General features: G+C 32.2%; 1 protein-coding gene across 1 annotated transcript in view; it reads right to left on the bottom strand.

Annotated features, from left to right (window-relative positions):
• Positions 1-19,052, bottom strand: part of LOC132126862 (CLIP-associating protein 1-like) — a 90,611-nt gene that overhangs the window by 71,215 nt on the left and 344 nt on the right. Inside the window, exons 2-8 of the mRNA XM_059538420.1 lie at positions 17,047-17,507; positions 12,307-12,385; positions 11,927-12,030; positions 11,754-11,845; positions 10,802-10,877; positions 10,487-10,584; positions 9,522-9,586 (exon numbers count right to left, since the gene is read on the bottom strand). Of these exons, the coding sequence (XP_059394403.1) occupies positions 9,522-9,586; positions 10,487-10,584; positions 10,802-10,877; positions 11,754-11,845; positions 11,927-12,030; positions 12,307-12,385; positions 17,047-17,241 (709 nt within the window). The 5' untranslated portion in view covers positions 17,242-17,507. The remainder of the gene's footprint in view (positions 1-9,521; positions 9,587-10,486; positions 10,585-10,801; positions 10,878-11,753; positions 11,846-11,926; positions 12,031-12,306; positions 12,386-17,046; positions 17,508-19,052) is intronic.

The following is a 19,052-nucleotide window of genomic DNA, read 5'->3' as shown; positions in this document are numbered from 1 at the left end:
ATAAAGGACAGAAATTGAATATTTAAAAATAAAAAGGCATAAAATAGAATAAGAGAAAAGGCAAGTCAAATAGATTGAGGTAGTCTGCAATAATAAACAAATAATAATGCATATTAATGTATATATTGTAATGTAAAAATATATCTTTATTAGTGCTGTCAGATGATTAATTTCAATTAATCGCATTCAAAATAAAAGTTTTTGCTTACTTAATTTATAGGTGTGTCCTGTGCATATTTATTATCCATATATGTATGTATATATTTAATAAAAATGTATGTTTGTATATGAAAAATATTTATATATATATATATATATATAATTTTAAAATATTGTTTTAGATATACTATGTTTGTGTATAAATGTACACAGTACACACACATATATTATGCGAACAAAAACTTTTATTTTGAATGCGATTAATTGCGATTTATCATTTGAGATTTAATAATAATTTAAATATATATTGTAATAAAAAGATATATATGAAATTAAAAAAAAGAGTTAATTAAAAAGCTAATAAAAAAAGAAACAATTTTGTGTAAAAATTCTTAAAATACAAAATGAAAGAATACATTTTATTTAAATAAAAAAATAAATATAAAACATTATTCTCACTGAAGCCTACATGTCTCTAAAGGGTGCAAAAAAAATCTTTTTTATATTTTTACAAATATATAATTATCATTCTGATCAGCAATAGTTTAAACATCTACATATCTAAAAATATTTACGGTCTGATCAAAAAAATGAGCAAAAAGGGAGACATTAAACATTACTGATGACATCAGTCCTGGATTATTCATCAGATCAGCGCTCTTCCAGACACACACACACACACACACACACACAGAGTCATCCAAACAGCTGACTGCATTCACTCATGAATCACACACTCGTCATCATCATCGCTGACAAACACACCGACACACACTAACCAGGTTCACTAGCAGAAAATACAGCACAAAACAGTCAGAACAGACCTGTATTACTCTGTGAGACATGTTTCTGTGTGTGTGTGTGTGTGTGTGTGTGTGTGTGTGTGTACACAATCAAATCTGCATATCAGCCATATTTAATTAGTTTTTAAATGCATAACACATATGAACCACTTTGTATGAGATGAAACACATCACTAGTTATACTCCTTACTGGTAAAAAACATTCAAAACTGCAAAATGCAAAATCGGATTATTTTAGAATATATTTTAATTATTTAATATTTGAAAAACATTGTGATAAATATCAGATATTTTAAAAACAATTCTTAATTTTCACCAGCAGGGGGCAGAACACTAAAACTAATGAACTGGTACTTTGTGCTACAGAACATCTTCTTTGCTAATTTTAGGTAAATCATTAAATTAAAATTTTTATTACAAAATGTGGGGATACACAACCAAACATTCAATATATGTGAAACTGATCAAATATGTCTCTAATAATATCAGAAGAAATACATAATATAGGCTCCTAAACAAAATTGTGTCTATGAATACAACCAAACGTCACTTTTGATTAAAGGAAAACTTTATAAAACCGAGTTTTATATACTGCACAATAATGCCATATCCACACAAAAAATATAACTAATTATTACTGAGGTTTAAAATGCAAATAAGTGAATTGATTGATTGTCGTTTTAGAGATAATTCGCAGCTATAATCAAATTTGTTTTATAAAATATACATTTGAATATACTGTAATTAATACTGTTGTTTTTTAAATGTTTATTACTGTGAAGCTGCTTTTTGTAGATCGTTTAGAGCCCGACCGATATATCGTTCGGCCGATATTATCGGCCGATGAAACATGCTTCACTCATGTTATGAGTGTTGCATAGTGTGCCCACCAGAGGGAGCTCTGCAGCTCCAGAGTTAACAACAGCGCCAGAAGTCCTACAGAAGAAAGCGATCACAAGCCACGGAGATGTAACTTACTGTTTTGACGGTGAGTCTGTCGTTCGTCATGTGAAATGATTGTAGATTTAGTTCATACCCTGTATATAAAAACTGTGTGGTAGTTCTAGCTAACGGTCCTATCATTATTACTTCTAAATATTCTGTAACATCACTTACAGCCGCTAATGCATTGCTATATTAGATTAGCCACAAAGCTAATACCAAGTTTATCAGTGGAAGAGCGCGAACGTTAATAGGAGGTCAAACTATAACGTTAGCGTTTAACTTATTCTTATTCTATTGCGGTGTGTTTCCCGCGTAATTGGGCCTTTCACACAGTACGCGGTATGCACGGCGCTTGCCGCTGGGCTCAGCGTTGCCCTTCAGATACAACGCGATTTGCGCTGCGCTATGGCGTAGGCGGAGTTTTAAAAACGTTTAGCGGGAGCTCTTTCATAGTCTGTTCCTCCTCCTTTCGGTCAGCAGCAAACATGTATCTGTCCCGTTGTAAGAAGCGAGCGATAGCGCTAGTCCTTCTGATGAGAATTAAGAGAGAAGCAAGGAAGAAGAGGCTACCCTCAGGTCCAGAGAACAATTTGGTGAATTCAGGCTGGTTACGTTACTCTAACGCTAATAGCTTCCTTTTTAGCAGCCCCCTTAAATGCTTGCTATTAACTTGTTTGAAGGTGGTGGTTCTCAAAATTGACAGCGGTGTGTTCATGACACTAACGTTAACCATTCAACTTCGAATTGATTCCGTAATCTTCCGGTAATAGTAGGCAAGACGATGTTTTGATTCAGACTGCACAAAGAGAAGAGGAGAAGATATACGGGTCTGTTGTGAATGTGTCTGTGAGAGCAAATATAGTGTAGTTACAGTAACTACAGTAGGTGCGTCAGAAATGATTAAACCAGAGGGGACATGTAAATAAATGTGAGCTGAACAAGCGCTTTTTTTTTTTTACATATTTTTTCAAAGCAGCTTTACAGACATAACAGGAAAATGTTGAAATAATATTGTTAAATATAAGTAGGTAATACCTATTGCTTGACAAATAAAAAAAAATATATATATTTCTCATTTTTGCCTATGTAGGAGATCCCTGTTTATTATTATTATAATTCTAATGATGACATGAGTAATGATACATGGTGATATTATTAATACACATGCTTATTCTTTCTCCGTCTCTCTTTCTGCCTACAGATGGCTGAAAAAGGTGAATGCTGTAGCAGCATAGTGTGGGACTACTTCTGCAAATACTTTAACTTTAGTATTATAATTTATTTACAGTAAACACACAGACTGTTAAAACCAGCTTCAACTGGAAGAAAGTAAAAGTGTTAAATATTTAAAACCAGACTGTTTTTTGATCATTAAAAAATATATACTTTTGATGTGCAATTGTTTAGTCATTGAGACTGTAATCTAAGGCTTTTTTTTTAACATAGTCCATTCTGGAAAATGGTTTATACAGCCCACATACATAGAACAGGCAGATATTTTGCTATTGAATGTTGTGTAAGTGCAGTTTATAGGAAATGGGTCTAATATCCAGATTATTTTTAAAATCAAAATATCGGCTTATAAATCGGCTCTTTTCGAGTTAATATCGGCATCGGCCCCCAAAAATCCATATCGGTCGGGCTCTAAGATCGTTATTAACAATTAAATTCTTGCATATCTCACTGCAATTTATTAAACCAGAACGGCTGATATCCTGCCAAAATGCACACATAATACTTTAATCCAAACTAATGAGATGCACAAATAATTTAATATATTTTATTTTAAAATAATACATTTTTACACAATATTATCTTAAACTTCACCCTAAAAACATTTTATTTTGATGATTGATCACCAAGTTGATAACCTCAATAAACACCTAAAATATCAATTTGATATATTTCTGACTCAGAGCTATCTTAGTATTACTGATATATATATATATAATAAAATATATAAATTTTTTCTGTTTACATTTTATTTTAGTTAAATTTAAGCATTTTTGTTGTGTTTTGTCACTTTATTTGTCTATATACTGTAGGTTTTATTACATTTTTGTTTTATTTATTTTATTAATTTAAATTAAATTAACAGATTTAAATTAGTAACAGAATTTAGTAACTTCTATTAAATGAAAATGAAAATGAGAGATTTATAGGCTTCATTTTATTCATGCAAAACATAATTTAATATGATTTAAGGATGAATGATGATAGATTTAGTTTTTAAAGAGTGTATAATAGCAAAAACAGTTTAAAACACAGTTCAGCTGAATGATAAAGTTTAACTCTGTCTTGTGTTCATCTGCCTCTCCCATTTGCTCTTTTTACATTAACGATCTCGCTATATAGACTAATACAAGCAGATACAACAACCATCTGTCAAATATATATTACAATACTGTATATAATGATAAACTGAACATTCACTTCAATGGTATGAAAGACTGGATGCTTTCAGCTGATTTCATATTGAACTGCAGCTCAAACTATTTCAAATATAGTGAATTATGCTACAAACTCCATCATAAAGCACAGTGTTTCCATATAACCTGTGTTTTGAGCTGCAGCTCGTCGTATTAATGGACAAACGAATCAATTGAGTGAGTCATTTAAACTGCAAACGCTCTGATTGAATGATCGAACAAATTTGAGTTTGAATCAGTTCAAGCGATTTGATTTTTTTGAAGCTTTGATTGTATTTACAGTGTGCAATATAACATGTGTTCATGTTTCGCGTATAATTTTCGGGAACCGAGTTAAACATAAATTGTAACCATTGATCTCTAAGTACAGCGTCCCTGGGAAGGCCAAACAAAGGTGATTGGAATACTTAATGAAAATAACAGCATTTCGACGACATGGCGACAAACACAAACTCTTCCTCTTCTCCGCACAACAAGACCACGCCCACTTTTTTGTGTATTCCTGTGGGCGGAGGTTAGTCAAAAAACTGTTTTAGTGACGTCATTACTGCAGGAACTAGAGGGATGTAGTCCAAACGGGTCGTTTTTTGTAGGCGAATTCTGTTAAATAAAATATCTCGCTTGGCGTTGAACTTTGAGCTTTAGAATTTTACAGATTTTATTTATACTTCAACAACAACATTACACACTAACTAAAGTTTAAAACATGGGATCACGAAGAACGGGACCTTTAATGATGTAGCTAATATATTCTTATTAATATATTCTTTTTTGAGTATTCAAATAATCCAAAGAAAGCATCTTTAAAACAAAAAGACAAGTCACTTACGCTCCAATCGGATTGCGTCTCGCGAATCATTCGATTCAGATCGGAACTTTGCATTTTGCGAATCATTAGATTGAGATCGGAATTTTGCGTATTGGGAATCTTTAGATTGAGATCGGAATATTGCGTATTGGGAATCATTAGATTGAGATCGGAATATTACATATTAAGAATCATTTGATTGAGATCGGAACTTTGCATTTCACGAATCATTAGATTGAGATCAGAATTTTGCGTTTTGCGAATCATTTGATTCATATTAGAATTTTGTGCACTGCAAATCATTAGATTGAGATCGGAACATTGCATATTGCGAAATATTAGATTGAGAGCGGAATTTGCGTATCGTGAATCATTCAACTCAGATCGAACTTTGCGTTTTGCGACTCATTAGCTTGAGTTTGGAATTTTGCGATTTTGCGATTTTGCAATTTTGGAACATTGCGTATTGCAAATTAATAAATTGAGATCGGAATTTTGCATATTATGAATCAATAGATTCAGATTGGAACTTTGCATAATGCGAATCATTAGATTGAGATCGGAATTTTGCGCATCGTGACTCATTAGATTCAGATCGGAACTTTGCGTATTGGGAATCATTAGATTATGATCGGAACTTTGCGTATCGCAAATCATTAGATTCAGATCGGGACTTTGCGTATTGGGAATCATTAGATTGAGATCGGAACTTTGCATATTGGGAATCATTAGATTCAGATCGGAACTTTGCGTATTGGGAGTCATTAGATTGAGATCGGAACTTTGCGTATCGCAAATCATTAGATTGAGATCGGAACTTTGCGTATTGGGAATCATTAGATTGAGATCGGAACTTTGCTTATTGGGAATCATTAGATTGAGATCGGAACTTTGCGTATTGGGAATCATTAGATTGAGATCGGAACTTTGCGTATCGCAAATCATTAGATTAAGATCGGAACTTTGCGCATCACAAATCATTAGATTCAGATCGGAAATTTGCGTATTGGGAATCATTAGATTCAGATCGGAACTTTGCGCATTACAAATCATTAGATTCAGATCGGAACTTTGCATAACGCGAATCATTTGATTCAAATTAGAATTTATCGGAATTTTGCATATCGTGACTCATTAGATTCAGATCGGAATATTGCATATCGCAAATCATTAGATTCAGATTGGAATTCATCGGAAATTTTGCGTATCGTGAATCATTCGACTCAGATCGAACTTTGCGTTTTGCGACTTATTAGCTTGAGTTTGGAATTTTGCGATTTTGGAACATTGCGTATTGCAAATTAATAAATTGAGATCGGAATTTTGCATATTATGAATCAATAGATTCAGATTGGAACTTTGCGTATTGCGAATCATTAGATTGAGATCGGAATTGTGCGCATCGTGACTCATTAGATTCAGATCGGAACGTTGCGTATTGGGAATCATTAGATTATGATCGGAACTTTGCGTATCGCAAATCATTAGATTCAGATCGGAACTTTGCGTATTGGGAATCATTAGATTCAGATCGGAACTTTGCGTATTGGGAATCATTATATTGAGATCGGAACTTTGCGTATCGCAAATCATTAGATTCAGATCGGAACTTTGCGTATTGGGAATCATTAGATTTAGATCGGAACTTTGCGTATTGGGAATCATTAGATTGAGATCGGAACTTTGTGTATTGGGAATCATTAGATTCAGATCGGAACTTTGTGTATCGCAAATCATTAGATTAAGATCGGAACTTTGCGCATCACAAATCATTAGATTCAGATCGGAAATTTGCGTATTGGGAATCATTAGATTCAGATCGGAACTTTGCGCATTACAAATCATTAGATTCAGATCGGAACTTTGCATATCGCGAATCATTTGATTCAAATTAGAATTTATCGGAATTTTGCATATCGTGACTCATTAGATTCAGATCGGAATATCGCATATCGCAAATCATTAGATTCAGATTGGAATTCATCGGAAATTTTGCGTATCACGAATCATTAGATTCAGATTGAATTTATCGGAATTTTGTGTATCATGAATCATTAGATTAAGATCAGAACTTTGCGTATTGTGAATCATTTGATTGAGGCCTGGTTTTTCTATAGTAAAAGTGTAGTATTCTTTTTTTTTTTTTAGTAAAACTATGGTTTCCAAAGTTTGCTTTTTCAGATTTTCAGTTTTAGCTTTAGAATTTTCAGAAAAATGGGTCTTTAATATTTTATTTAGTCTCTATTTTAAATGTAAATATCTCAAGTGGAATGTAAACTTGCATTAACTTGATAACAAAAATGTTTCGCAATCTGGGATCAAAACAACTCTATGTTAAGAATATATCTTAAGAACTACTCAAAGCTTATCAAGGGTTTATCAGTTTAAATCTTCTCTATTAAAATAGATCAATCTATGTTTTTATGCAACTTACATTTTGTGAAATTTGTGCAAACCTTTTCCAGTGCATTTCAATTTGCACTTTATATAAATGTTTTCACAAAATCCGAGTGCGTCTCCTCAAAGACAGAAACCCGATCACTAGTGAACACAATCGAGATGTAAACACAAGGTGATAACAGGAATATGTTGATATAAGTAAAGCCACAAGTAAATGCGTGAGCAGCTAAAGCCGTCAGAAATTAAAAAGGGTGGCAGAATATCAAATATTAAGTCAATGATCATGAATAATTCAGAGCACTTCAGACACCTGAGACGCAGCTCACAAACTCACAGGAACCCAACGTCACATAACAAGCCATTAAAACAGCATTGATATGCTAATGATGATGATTTCAAGTCATTTGAAGCTAATAAACGGATGATAAAAGAGATACGAGATGAGCTCGAGACATTCAGAAGATGCAGAAATGAGAGTGACTATAAAACCAAACCGTGAACACTTGATCCTCACATGCATTACATGCAACAAACATCTTGAATGCACCTGCAGCGCTGAAACACATTCACATGATCTCACCGTCCCCTGCTGTCATGACGGAGGCTTGATTTGCAGTAATGAAGCTCTGCTCTGTTGTTTGTTTCTCTAGTCTTGTGACTGAACACACACACACACACACACACACTGCTCTAATCTGCAGAGACTCCCTCTCTCCTGACCTCACTCGCATTTAAAGGAATAGTTCACAGAAAAATGATCCAAAAACTGATGATATTTTTGAATCAGAGCTTCAGTGATTCAGTCTGTTCTTCATATAAAACCATCATATGATTTCAGAAGACTTAAAATACAGCATGAGTCATGTGGAGCACTATTACTGAATCTTTACACAAAATATACTAGAAAAGTTTGCAAATGTGTTTTTTTGTTGAGGTGATGATATTTGATGCATCCGGTTTAATCTGATATCGTGAGAACATGGAAGAAAAAACAACTCAATTAAAAAATGTAAAAATAATAAAAATTTATATTATATATATCATATATATATATATGTGTGTGTGTGTGTGATTCATATAAATATTGTAATTTACTGTAAATGTAAATCAGTGAGATCTACTAACAGTATAGCAGATACTTAAATTTTTTTTTTTATATTTTATTACTTTTACAATTATTTTTTTAAGAGATATGACCATTTAAAAATAATGTTACACATTTTGCATTCGGGTTATTGTTGTGTGAAGTAACATGAAGTGTCAAAAACACTTTTGCAAAATGAATTATGAAGTTATATTAGAGTTAAACACTGATTGTGTGTTTTTGTGTTTTCCTTTTGATCACTTGTTACTGAAAGTAAAAGTTTATGCAAGTTGTTTATTTTTGCAAGTTGGAAAACTTCTGAGATTAATATTTATGTTTATTTTATGTTGTTTTGTTAGAAATAAATATGTGATTTCATAAATATGGAATGTTTTTTGAGCAATCATGAGTTAAATTCAATTTGCATTGATTTCCACAGATATATATCCCATACATGTAAAGAAAATTATATATATATATTATTTTTTATTTAATTTTTTTACATGGAGTAATAACATGGTGGTAATTTTTATTAAACAATGAGAAATTGCTGAACATAAGATTCTATAATGACTCTTCCAGACCCAGAATGTGAAAATAATACATTTTGTAATCCACATTCCACCGTCCCAAACGAAACCAAGTCAACACACACACACACACACACACACACACACACACACTGAAACTGGGGCAGCGAGGAAACAATGGGAACAATCTCAGCGGCGAGCGTTTCACACACACACACAGAAGAAAGCACAGTTTATCTGCCGGTAACTTCATTCTGTACATGATAGTGCTTTCATAAGTTTTCACAGTGATAGAAAGTGATTTACAGCCAACAGTGTCTTATAACATCACACAGATCATCAATTATAACAAGACTGACTCACCTGAGGATAGCGTCATGTTCCCAGACCTCTGGACTTCATCAAACCTTCTGAAAATCACATTCAACCTGAAGCAGACGGACAGAAGAAAGAGCTCAATCAAACACTGATACACACCCAGGCTTTATCTGTCAAACAATAAGTGCTCTTTTATAAGCCTGAGGTTTTTAGGAAGAAATCATAAAGGGATAAACAGATAAATAAATAAATAAATAGATTAATTAATTAATCAAAAAAATTAAAAGTATAAAAGCGAAAAGTACAAATTATATAAAAAATATCAAAACTATTAAGTGGTTTGTGCATTCTAAATAAATAAAGCCAAAGACAATAAAAAGAAATATATAAATTAATTACAGTTTTATATTCAAAATAAATCCTAATCATTCAATTAAAAATGGTGTTATGATTTAAAAAAGTTAAGAAATTAAACCTGGAAAAAATGTTTCCCAAATTTTAAGACATTTTCAAAAGATTACGCGTTTTGTAAAATATGAATGGCACTGTAGCAGAAAAAAGTTAATAGAAATGATAAAGTATAAAAAGCATACGATATCAAAACTATGAAGTCGTTTGTTCAAATCCAAAACGTATAAATGTTTTCAAAAATATCATTCCATTAAAAATACATCAAATTTAATAATTAAATTGCCATGGAAATTTAATCGATTTTTTTTCTATTAAATTGAAATGCATTTTCAATACAGTGCATGAAAATGTTTCGTAAAATGTAGATGGATGAAAAATAAAATGCACACAAAATAAACGAGGTAAACTATTTTTTTTTATAACGCAAATTAAATTAAATGTAGTTGAAAATAAAGTGTAAAATTAAATTAAAACAAAAATACATTTAGAATAAAATACATAAAAATGTGTTTACTAAAATGTGGTTGACACTTGCTATGAGGAAGTGGTTTTAATAATAATAATAATAATAATAACTGTTATTGATCTGATTGTATTACCGTGACTGTGGCAGCCCCTTCTTCCCCAGATCCACCCTCACTCTCTCCCCGACGTGTCTGTAAATCTCCACCAGACAGTTCATCGCACCGTCCCGAACCTGACCGGAAACATCCAGTCCTTCATCAGATGCTTTTAACAGTAATCTGCATTGCATTGTGGCACTCCAAATATCTATATTGTGATGTGTTAATATGAATGAATACAGTAAACATTCTATAACATGTTATATAATCACATTAGCATGCAATAACATAGTGTAGGTGTAGTTCCTGTGATGACCAGCAGGGGTCGCTATAAACACATTGATCTCTCACCTGACTCGCTGGGTCTCCTAACAGATGACAAATATGAGGAACAATCTTGCTAAGGGTTAAACCCTGAGCTCCGTATCTGCAAAACATGAGAAAAAGTCCAGTTTTAAAATAAAACTACAACTGGTGAGTTAATAGAGAAACTGAAACCATAAAATACATGTGCCGTATGTTCCCTGAAATAAAATGCATAAAACTATTTATTTATCATTTTATTTTATTTTTATTTCAAATAGTTTCCAATGCAAATAATAAACTAAAACTTAAAAAAAATTATATATATTTTAAACTACTAAAAAAAGACAAAAGCACATTTATTTTTTATAAAAATAAAAAGAGCTACATTAATAATTATAAACATTAATAAAACCCCGAATGATATTAAAAGACCACTGGAAAAAATACTAAAAATGACAAGCACATAAAAATTACTAAAACATTAAACATATAAAATTATTAAAAATATTTTTAAATCTTAATAAAACAAAAATAAACATTAATAACATTAATAAAAACCCTGAACGATGTTAAAAGAACACAGGAAAAAATACAAGAAATAACAAGCACATAAAAATTACTAAAACATCTATAATATTTTTTTTTAATCATAAAAAAAATAATAAAAACCATTAATAAAAACCCTGAATGATATAAAAAGAACAAATGAAAAAAATACAAGAAATAACAAGCACATAAAAATTACTAAAACATTAAATCATAAATGAAAAAATAAATAAATAAATACCAAAATGTAAAATATTAATAATAAAATGTAAAACATTAACAAAATTAATAAAAACCCTGAACGATGTTAAATGAAACACAGGAAAAGATCCTAAAAATGACAAGCACATAAAAATTACTAAAACATTAAACATTAAATCATAAAAGAAATAGCAAAATTATAAACATTAATAAAAACCCTGAAAGATATTAAAATAACACAGGTACATACACATTAAGAGTGGCAATAAGGCAAAAGCAAACAGCTTCTCTGCTCCGGATGTTTTTATGTCTGAATCCCGCCAGCATTCGGTCCCAAACATACTGCAAACAATTATACTTGTATAAGTTTTCGTCACAATTTATTTCGTATTACTCTAAAGCCGGATGCTGTACGTGTTTCACCTGCGGATTGGCCGCTTGGTCCATGATTTTCAACAGAAGAGCCTGCGCTTGATCCCGAACCTGGTCCTTAGAATCACCTAAACGATCGATTAAACTGGGCAGAACTGAGAGAGAAACCAAAATAAGACATATTCTGAAGATTAGATCAAATTATTAGCATACTGGCACAAAAATGAGTTTCAAATAAGTGATCAAATACATAAAACTTTACAATATTTACTTAAAAAAAGTGTTACCTTTTAAAGAGTACATTTTAAATAAAATATATATTATAAAATAAATATTAATCTATATATTACATTAATATAATTATGAATAATATATATAAAAAAAACAATAATAATAATAATTTATTATTTTTATTATAGAAACATTTTCACCTGTTCCTATTTGCGTTTTGAAGCGTTCCTGTAGTCTGGTCACTAAAGCAGATACTATGTCCATTCCCAGCAGCGCCACCTTAAAAACACCCAAAATATTCATCAAAATAATAATAAATAATATATAATATAGCAATAACTTACATTACAATTGACATTTGCTAACATTTAACAAGTCAAAACTGCATTGGAAACCTCTTTCCTGTAGGTCAGACTGTGTATGCAAATCCAAGCAGCAAAGGATTATGGGTAATGTCCACTAAACAGCGTTTCATTGCCAGATATCCATAAGCATAGCACGGGTTTGTAGGATATGATGTCAGATTCTGTGAAAGTGAAAGGTGTTGGGAATTTGAGCTGAAGAGCAGCGCTTGTGATTCTTCGCCGTCCCCGTCGTCGTGGAGAACATGGGCGGAGTTATGCAAATCTTCCCACACAGTGATGTAGACATGTGGGGGCGTGTTTTAGGAGGCCGTGGTTGACTCTTAACTTTGATATAGAATATCTCTTTGGATTTGAGACTTTAGTCTCTGCAACTTTACAGATCTTCTTCATGCACCTAGAGCTTGTTAAACTCCAAGATCGACTGCACTCTTTAAAACACTGCACGTGGGTTTATTACAACATTTGCATGTTTATTATATCCCTTGCATCATTGCATGGCTGCAGAAGCCTCACTGTGACTCTGAGCATGCGTGAGGTAAAGTAAGACATCCCGGCTGAACTCGTTATGGAGAGAGAGATGCTAACTCTCGCCCGAGACGCTGGGTTTCCAGGCCAGCTGTGGGACAGCGCTCTGATTGGCTGATGAGGCTCAGCACACAGGAGGTGTGAAGAAAACATGCGTGTTCGTACTGCATCGACCAATCAAACTGACCTTTCATCCTAAATAACAATTAGACAGATATAGTCTTATTATCTTATTACCCATATGACTCTGAGAGTGAGTCCAGTAAACAGAGTACAGCAGCACTGCTAATACAGATGCATCATGACACACACACACACACACACACCGTCTGTACAGTCAAACAACTTTCTGTATGTCAGATTTAACTCAATCAGCAGAATTTTCTGATTTCTTTCTTATGTAGAACGTGAAAGAAATTAGGGCTGCACACTTTGGGTCGCAAAATAAATAGCAATTTTTCTGATACAAATTGTGAAGGAAAAAAAAAAAAAACATTAAAAGCTTGTAGGGCGGTGCAATTTGGCCAAATTTTTGTGGTGGGGGTTTTATTATTATTACTATAATTAACTTTATAAAAAAAAATAATATACATAAAATATATTAAATACATACATTTTTCAAATGTAAAAATTTTTTTTTTATAATAATAATAATAATAACAATTACAAACTGGTAGTAGTTATATTATAATATCACTTTAAAAAAAAAATAAAGCATTTAAAAATAATCATAACAGTTACGATAATAAGTATTATTATTGTAATTATTATTCAATTAAAAAATAAAAAGATATTTAATATAAGGAATGTTACTACTTTATTGTTATACTTAACTATAAAATAAAACAATCAAATAATTAAAAGTATTATTACTGTTGTTGTTGTTGTTGTTGTTATTTACAATATGAAAAAAATATATATTGTGGTATTTTACTGTAAAAAATCCAGTGCCATTATTTATGTCTTTCTTGCTTCATTTTCAAATGTTAAAACATCAGACTTTAATTTTAAAGGAAAACTGCAGGGAGCTCTTAAAGCTTCTCTTTTGTTGATAAGCGCCTCTAATTACAAGTTTGAGAAGATGGTTGCCACATGTTCCCTAAATGCACATTAAAGCGGCTCAAACTCAGAGACTGACTTCATGTGGAACTGCATTTACTGAGAACTGAGTCCAAACAAAACTGACTTTCACTGCATGGACCACAAAAAAAAGCAACGAGACGTTTTTCACATTATCTACCTTTATGTTCCACTGAATAAAAATAAGTCCTACAGGTTTGGAACGACAGGACAGTGAGTAAATGATGACAAAATGTTCATTTTTTTGAATGAACTATGCTTTTAAAAGTGTTGAGATGCACGAGTTGGTTCATTAAAATGTATAATTATGAGTCAGTGTCCAAAAACTCCTGCCACTGGTCAAACAGAAAAACAAACAGATACAAAGAAACAGAGGCAAACCGATAGCCCCGCCCCCAAACTCACGCCATTGGCTGGCTCCTGAAACAAACTAACGAAACTCCTCCTTCTATTCCATGCAGAGGACTCTACATCTCCTCCAGTTAGAAACGGACAAAACCATTTGATACGCATCCGCTTCCAAACACCTGCTCTTCACTCTTCAGTGAGCTATTTTAACTCTAAAAGACTAACAGAGACGCATCCGTCAAAATACAAGTGGGATGGTTTAACGTTTGCAGATAAAATACATAAATAAAACAGCCATAAATATTAGTATAATAATTTTATAGTTGCACTACAGTCATATAATTGTTATTATATTATTTTGTAATAATAAAAATTACATTTTTATTATTATTATTGCCATATTCATATAAGCACAGCATTCTTAACCAAAAGCAAGCAACACAAACCTGGACTATTATTATTAATTTTTTTTTTTTAAATCACATTTAGATTTTCAAAAAAGTTTCCAGTTGCATGTTCTGTAATTGTACAGATGCAATGGCATAGTTTTACTTCAACCATTTAATTTACTTTATTATATAATACAGTTTTACAATATTTTTCTAAAATTATTTTATTTTTATTTTTTTATTTTACAGTGAAATACCAAAATATTTATATTTCATATTTTGCATTCACAAATTATTTTCTATTTTATTTGGTAATAATAATTATTATTAAACAATAATATCAATAATTATTTTTACTACTATAGCCATTCTCATATACAAGCGCACTTATGAATCACATTTTAAAATCACAATCACAACTTTTATCACTGAAAAAATAAATAAAGTAAATGCATATATATTTGATGCCATCTGATTTAATGTGAAAAACATTATACGCCTGCTGGACAGAAAACAACAGACAGGAAGTACGAAAACTGAGAATATAAATACCGATCACATAATGGTTTAGAACCACAAATAAAAGCACTGGAGCCAAGCACAGTAATTGACCAGACAGTAAACCACACTCTTATTCCTATTAAAAGTATAACTAATTGAGTTTTGAGGACACAGATTTCATGTGCATCTGGTTATGGACGTGTCATGAGTGAAATCTAGCAGCAGATGTTCAGAGAAAATACCAGAAAAACAGCTGCAAAACTCAGATGCTGAATTAAGATTCATTTACAGTTTTAAATATGGTTTAAGCCACAGAAAGTCCCTGCAAAAACTCCCTGATGACAGATGCATGTGTACAATATGAAAAACGCCCATGAATAACCTTTAAAAAGTCTCAGAAAATAAATGAGTTGAAATAAAACTGCAACAAAAATATAAGATGAAAAACTTAATCTTACACGAAACAACTGAAACTTACTGTTGAACTTAAATTTAAGAAATAATTTAAAGAGCTGAAATTACTAAAACTAAAATTAAATAAATGCTAAAAAATAATAAATTAAATATAAAAAAAAGCATTTTTAGTAATTGAAATAAAGCTACAATAGAATAAAATAAACATATTAGAGGAAAAACTTGAACTTACTGAAACTTAAGAGTCGAAATCAATTTAATCAGAGGGAAAGAAATTACTAAAACTGAAATAAAAGAAAAATAAATTTAACTAGAAATAAACAAATTATAAAAAGGCACATAACACAACTACAAAAACTTAAACTAAAAATTTAAATTAAAAACTGAAATTCTAAAACTCAAAATAGTAATAATAATGCATTATTAATAATATGTTAAAGTATTATATCGAATAACTCCTTATTAACATTGCAGAATATATATTTACCTCACAGAATAATAAAAACATTGTAGTCAAACTGATCAAGAACTGAAATAAAGCCAAAGGTAAATCATAGTAAAATTATGAGCAGAAAATGAGACTAATATCGAGAGACTCCTCATACCAAACATTATTGTATGGCAAAAACACTGAGAATGACAACCAACAGAATATAAAATACTAAAAAACCCTTAAGATTGAGCATGAGAAGCGACAAGAAATCACTGACTCTTTCCTGAAACGATAACACATGCTTTTATCATCTAAAGCAGCAATCATTTCTAGTGAAACAACATTAAGCATTACAAAGTGCGATATCTCAAAGATCTGCGCCAATGATATGCAACTACTTGCACGCTTAAGGCCTAAAAAACGTAGAATATGCATCAGCCAAACTAAATCAAGAATGCATATTATTACTCAGAAAACAGAAATAATGCTAACTTAACTACATAATCTCTCCTCAGCTTCTATTTAAAGTTATAGTTCCCTCAAAAATGAACATTTGCTGAAAATGTCCTCACCCATTCAAGATGTAGATGAGAGTTTGTTTCTTCATCAGGTTTGGAAAAATGTAGCATTGCATCAGTGTCTCCAAACAGCTAATAAAATGTTAACTGATGGCCTGAAGTGCTGTGGATTATTGTGATGTTTTTATCAGACTCTCATTCTGACGGCACCCATTCACTGCAGAGCATCCGTTGATGAGATACTGATGCAATGCTACATTTCTACAAACCTGATGAAAAAAACAAACACATCCTGATCTCGGACGCTGAGTGCATTTTCATTTGTGGTTGAACTAAAGCGATTTATGTTTCTTACAAATTCTCTCACCTTGAAATTGCTTGCGTTGACCCATGAGGTCGCCAGACTGTCCACCATCCGGTCCAGCATGTTCTGATCGTGCTCCAGGTCATGTGACTTCTGTTCGTCCAGGATGTAGTCTATGATTTCTGGCCCGACTTGAAACCGTCGTCCGACCTCTTTCTGTGTGACCTGCGCCACGATGTACTCCATGTTGGGCTCCATGACTTTGCCGAGAAGAACCACGGCTCAGGACAACACATAAATACACACAAATACTGACCAGACAACTGAGTTTTAGATCTCGTTAATCTAAAGACAGGATCCTGAAGCGATGCAAAAGGCTGCTGGAAGTATGAATGTGGGATTGTGGACGGCACCGGTGCAACATGTGTCGACTGAACAATATTATAATCGCCAGATCAAACACTGCTGGAGTAAATCGTTCTGTGGAGAAATCCTGTCAAACGGCCAATGCATCACTTTATGTCCTGCAATGCAAATGAAAATATTACAGATCAGGTATTATTAAAAGACACTTCCAAAAACTGAATGATCAATTCAACCTTAGTATAGAGCTACAGCTTTGTATTTAATTTCTAAGGCCTCTAAATTAGCAACATGATTAAAAGTGCAGAAATTATCAGCATCTGAAACAAATTCATATTTCTGCTCAGTTGAAGCTATACTGTAAATCTGAGTCGTCTCCCATCATGTTATTAGACTATAAAAGCCATAAACGCTTGATGAATCAAATATACTACTCAAATTTATTTATATATTTTTAGATTTTACATTAGACTCTAAATCTAAAGTCTCAATAATAACATTTTAAATATATATTGCAAGGTTGCTAGAACATCCTTAAGTTTGGATATTGATCATCCATCCCTGTAATGGTCTTAAATTTTTATTTACATGTAAACACACATTATTACTTTGAATTTCAAGCACTGTGGCAGTATCATAGCTCAGATGGTAATAAGCATGGCACTTTCAAAATATCATATTCAAATACCACAATATTTAAGGTCCTTTAAAGTATACCATAATAAACAATGTATCTATTTTTGTTGTAACACAAACAAAAGATGACGTCATCATCCCGTGTCACGTGAGAACGCTCGTGTAGCCTCTTCTTGAGGACTTTAGCAGTCATTAAACCTTAATGAAGCAGCTGCAGTGATTGCGAATCTAACTTTAGCCGTGTTTAATGTCAAGAGCAGTTGTGTAGCAGCTGTTTGGCTAGCAGAGCTCACTGTAAACATGGCAGGCTGCTTGACACTCACGGGCCTTTCAGGGGAAACCCGACGAATATTACGCGGTAAAATCTCGCTAAAATGTAGCGTCGCGATATCGTTGCTTGGTAACGGCGAAGAATGTTGGTTGTTATTAGCAACAGCGCGCGAACCCGCACGAGGCCCGACAACCTCTGTTTACAAACACGCGCGCGACCGCATACCTCAAAACCCGTGTTTTAAAATATGAAAGCTTCATGTGCATTTATTTAGCTACACCCAAAATAGTAAATATCGTTTCAATATCTAAACATTGTTAAAGAGATTTTAAAAAGCGAAGCACAACCGCTTAATATTAATATTTGTTATAGAAAATAAGTCCACAGAATACAGGTTTATTTTGTATTTTGGATATTTTTTACTTGTTTGTGTTTTTAAAAAGTGTGAAATATGCCAACGTAAAACGTTAAAATTTTGTTTTAGTAAGAGTTTGGCAATTTTTTACTATTTATTTGTCCATGCATGCATGACATATCATTTTAGCAATTCAGTACCATGGTATAAGCATCATTCTGCCATGTTGCTAACACCGTACTTTCTGTATTTTCAACAGTATAGCATATTTAACTCTCTTCAATTTTATTTTTCTCATCTAGTTGCTTGTGCATTATTCCACAGTTGTGTCAACTACTCCTGTAAACTACCATCTAAAATCACAATCTGGATTGATTGACTGCATCTAACTTGCGTTTCATATCGGGTTGCAAAAAAAAAAGGAATCGAATCCATGCAACGGAA

This window comes from Carassius carassius, chromosome 44, assembly GCF_963082965.1.
Source record: "Carassius carassius chromosome 44, fCarCar2.1, whole genome shotgun sequence".
NCBI lineage: Eukaryota > Metazoa > Chordata > Actinopteri > Cypriniformes > Cyprinidae > Carassius > Carassius carassius.
The sequence above is the reverse complement of the archived record's forward strand: the minus strand, read 5'-3'. Positions and strand labels throughout refer to the sequence as shown.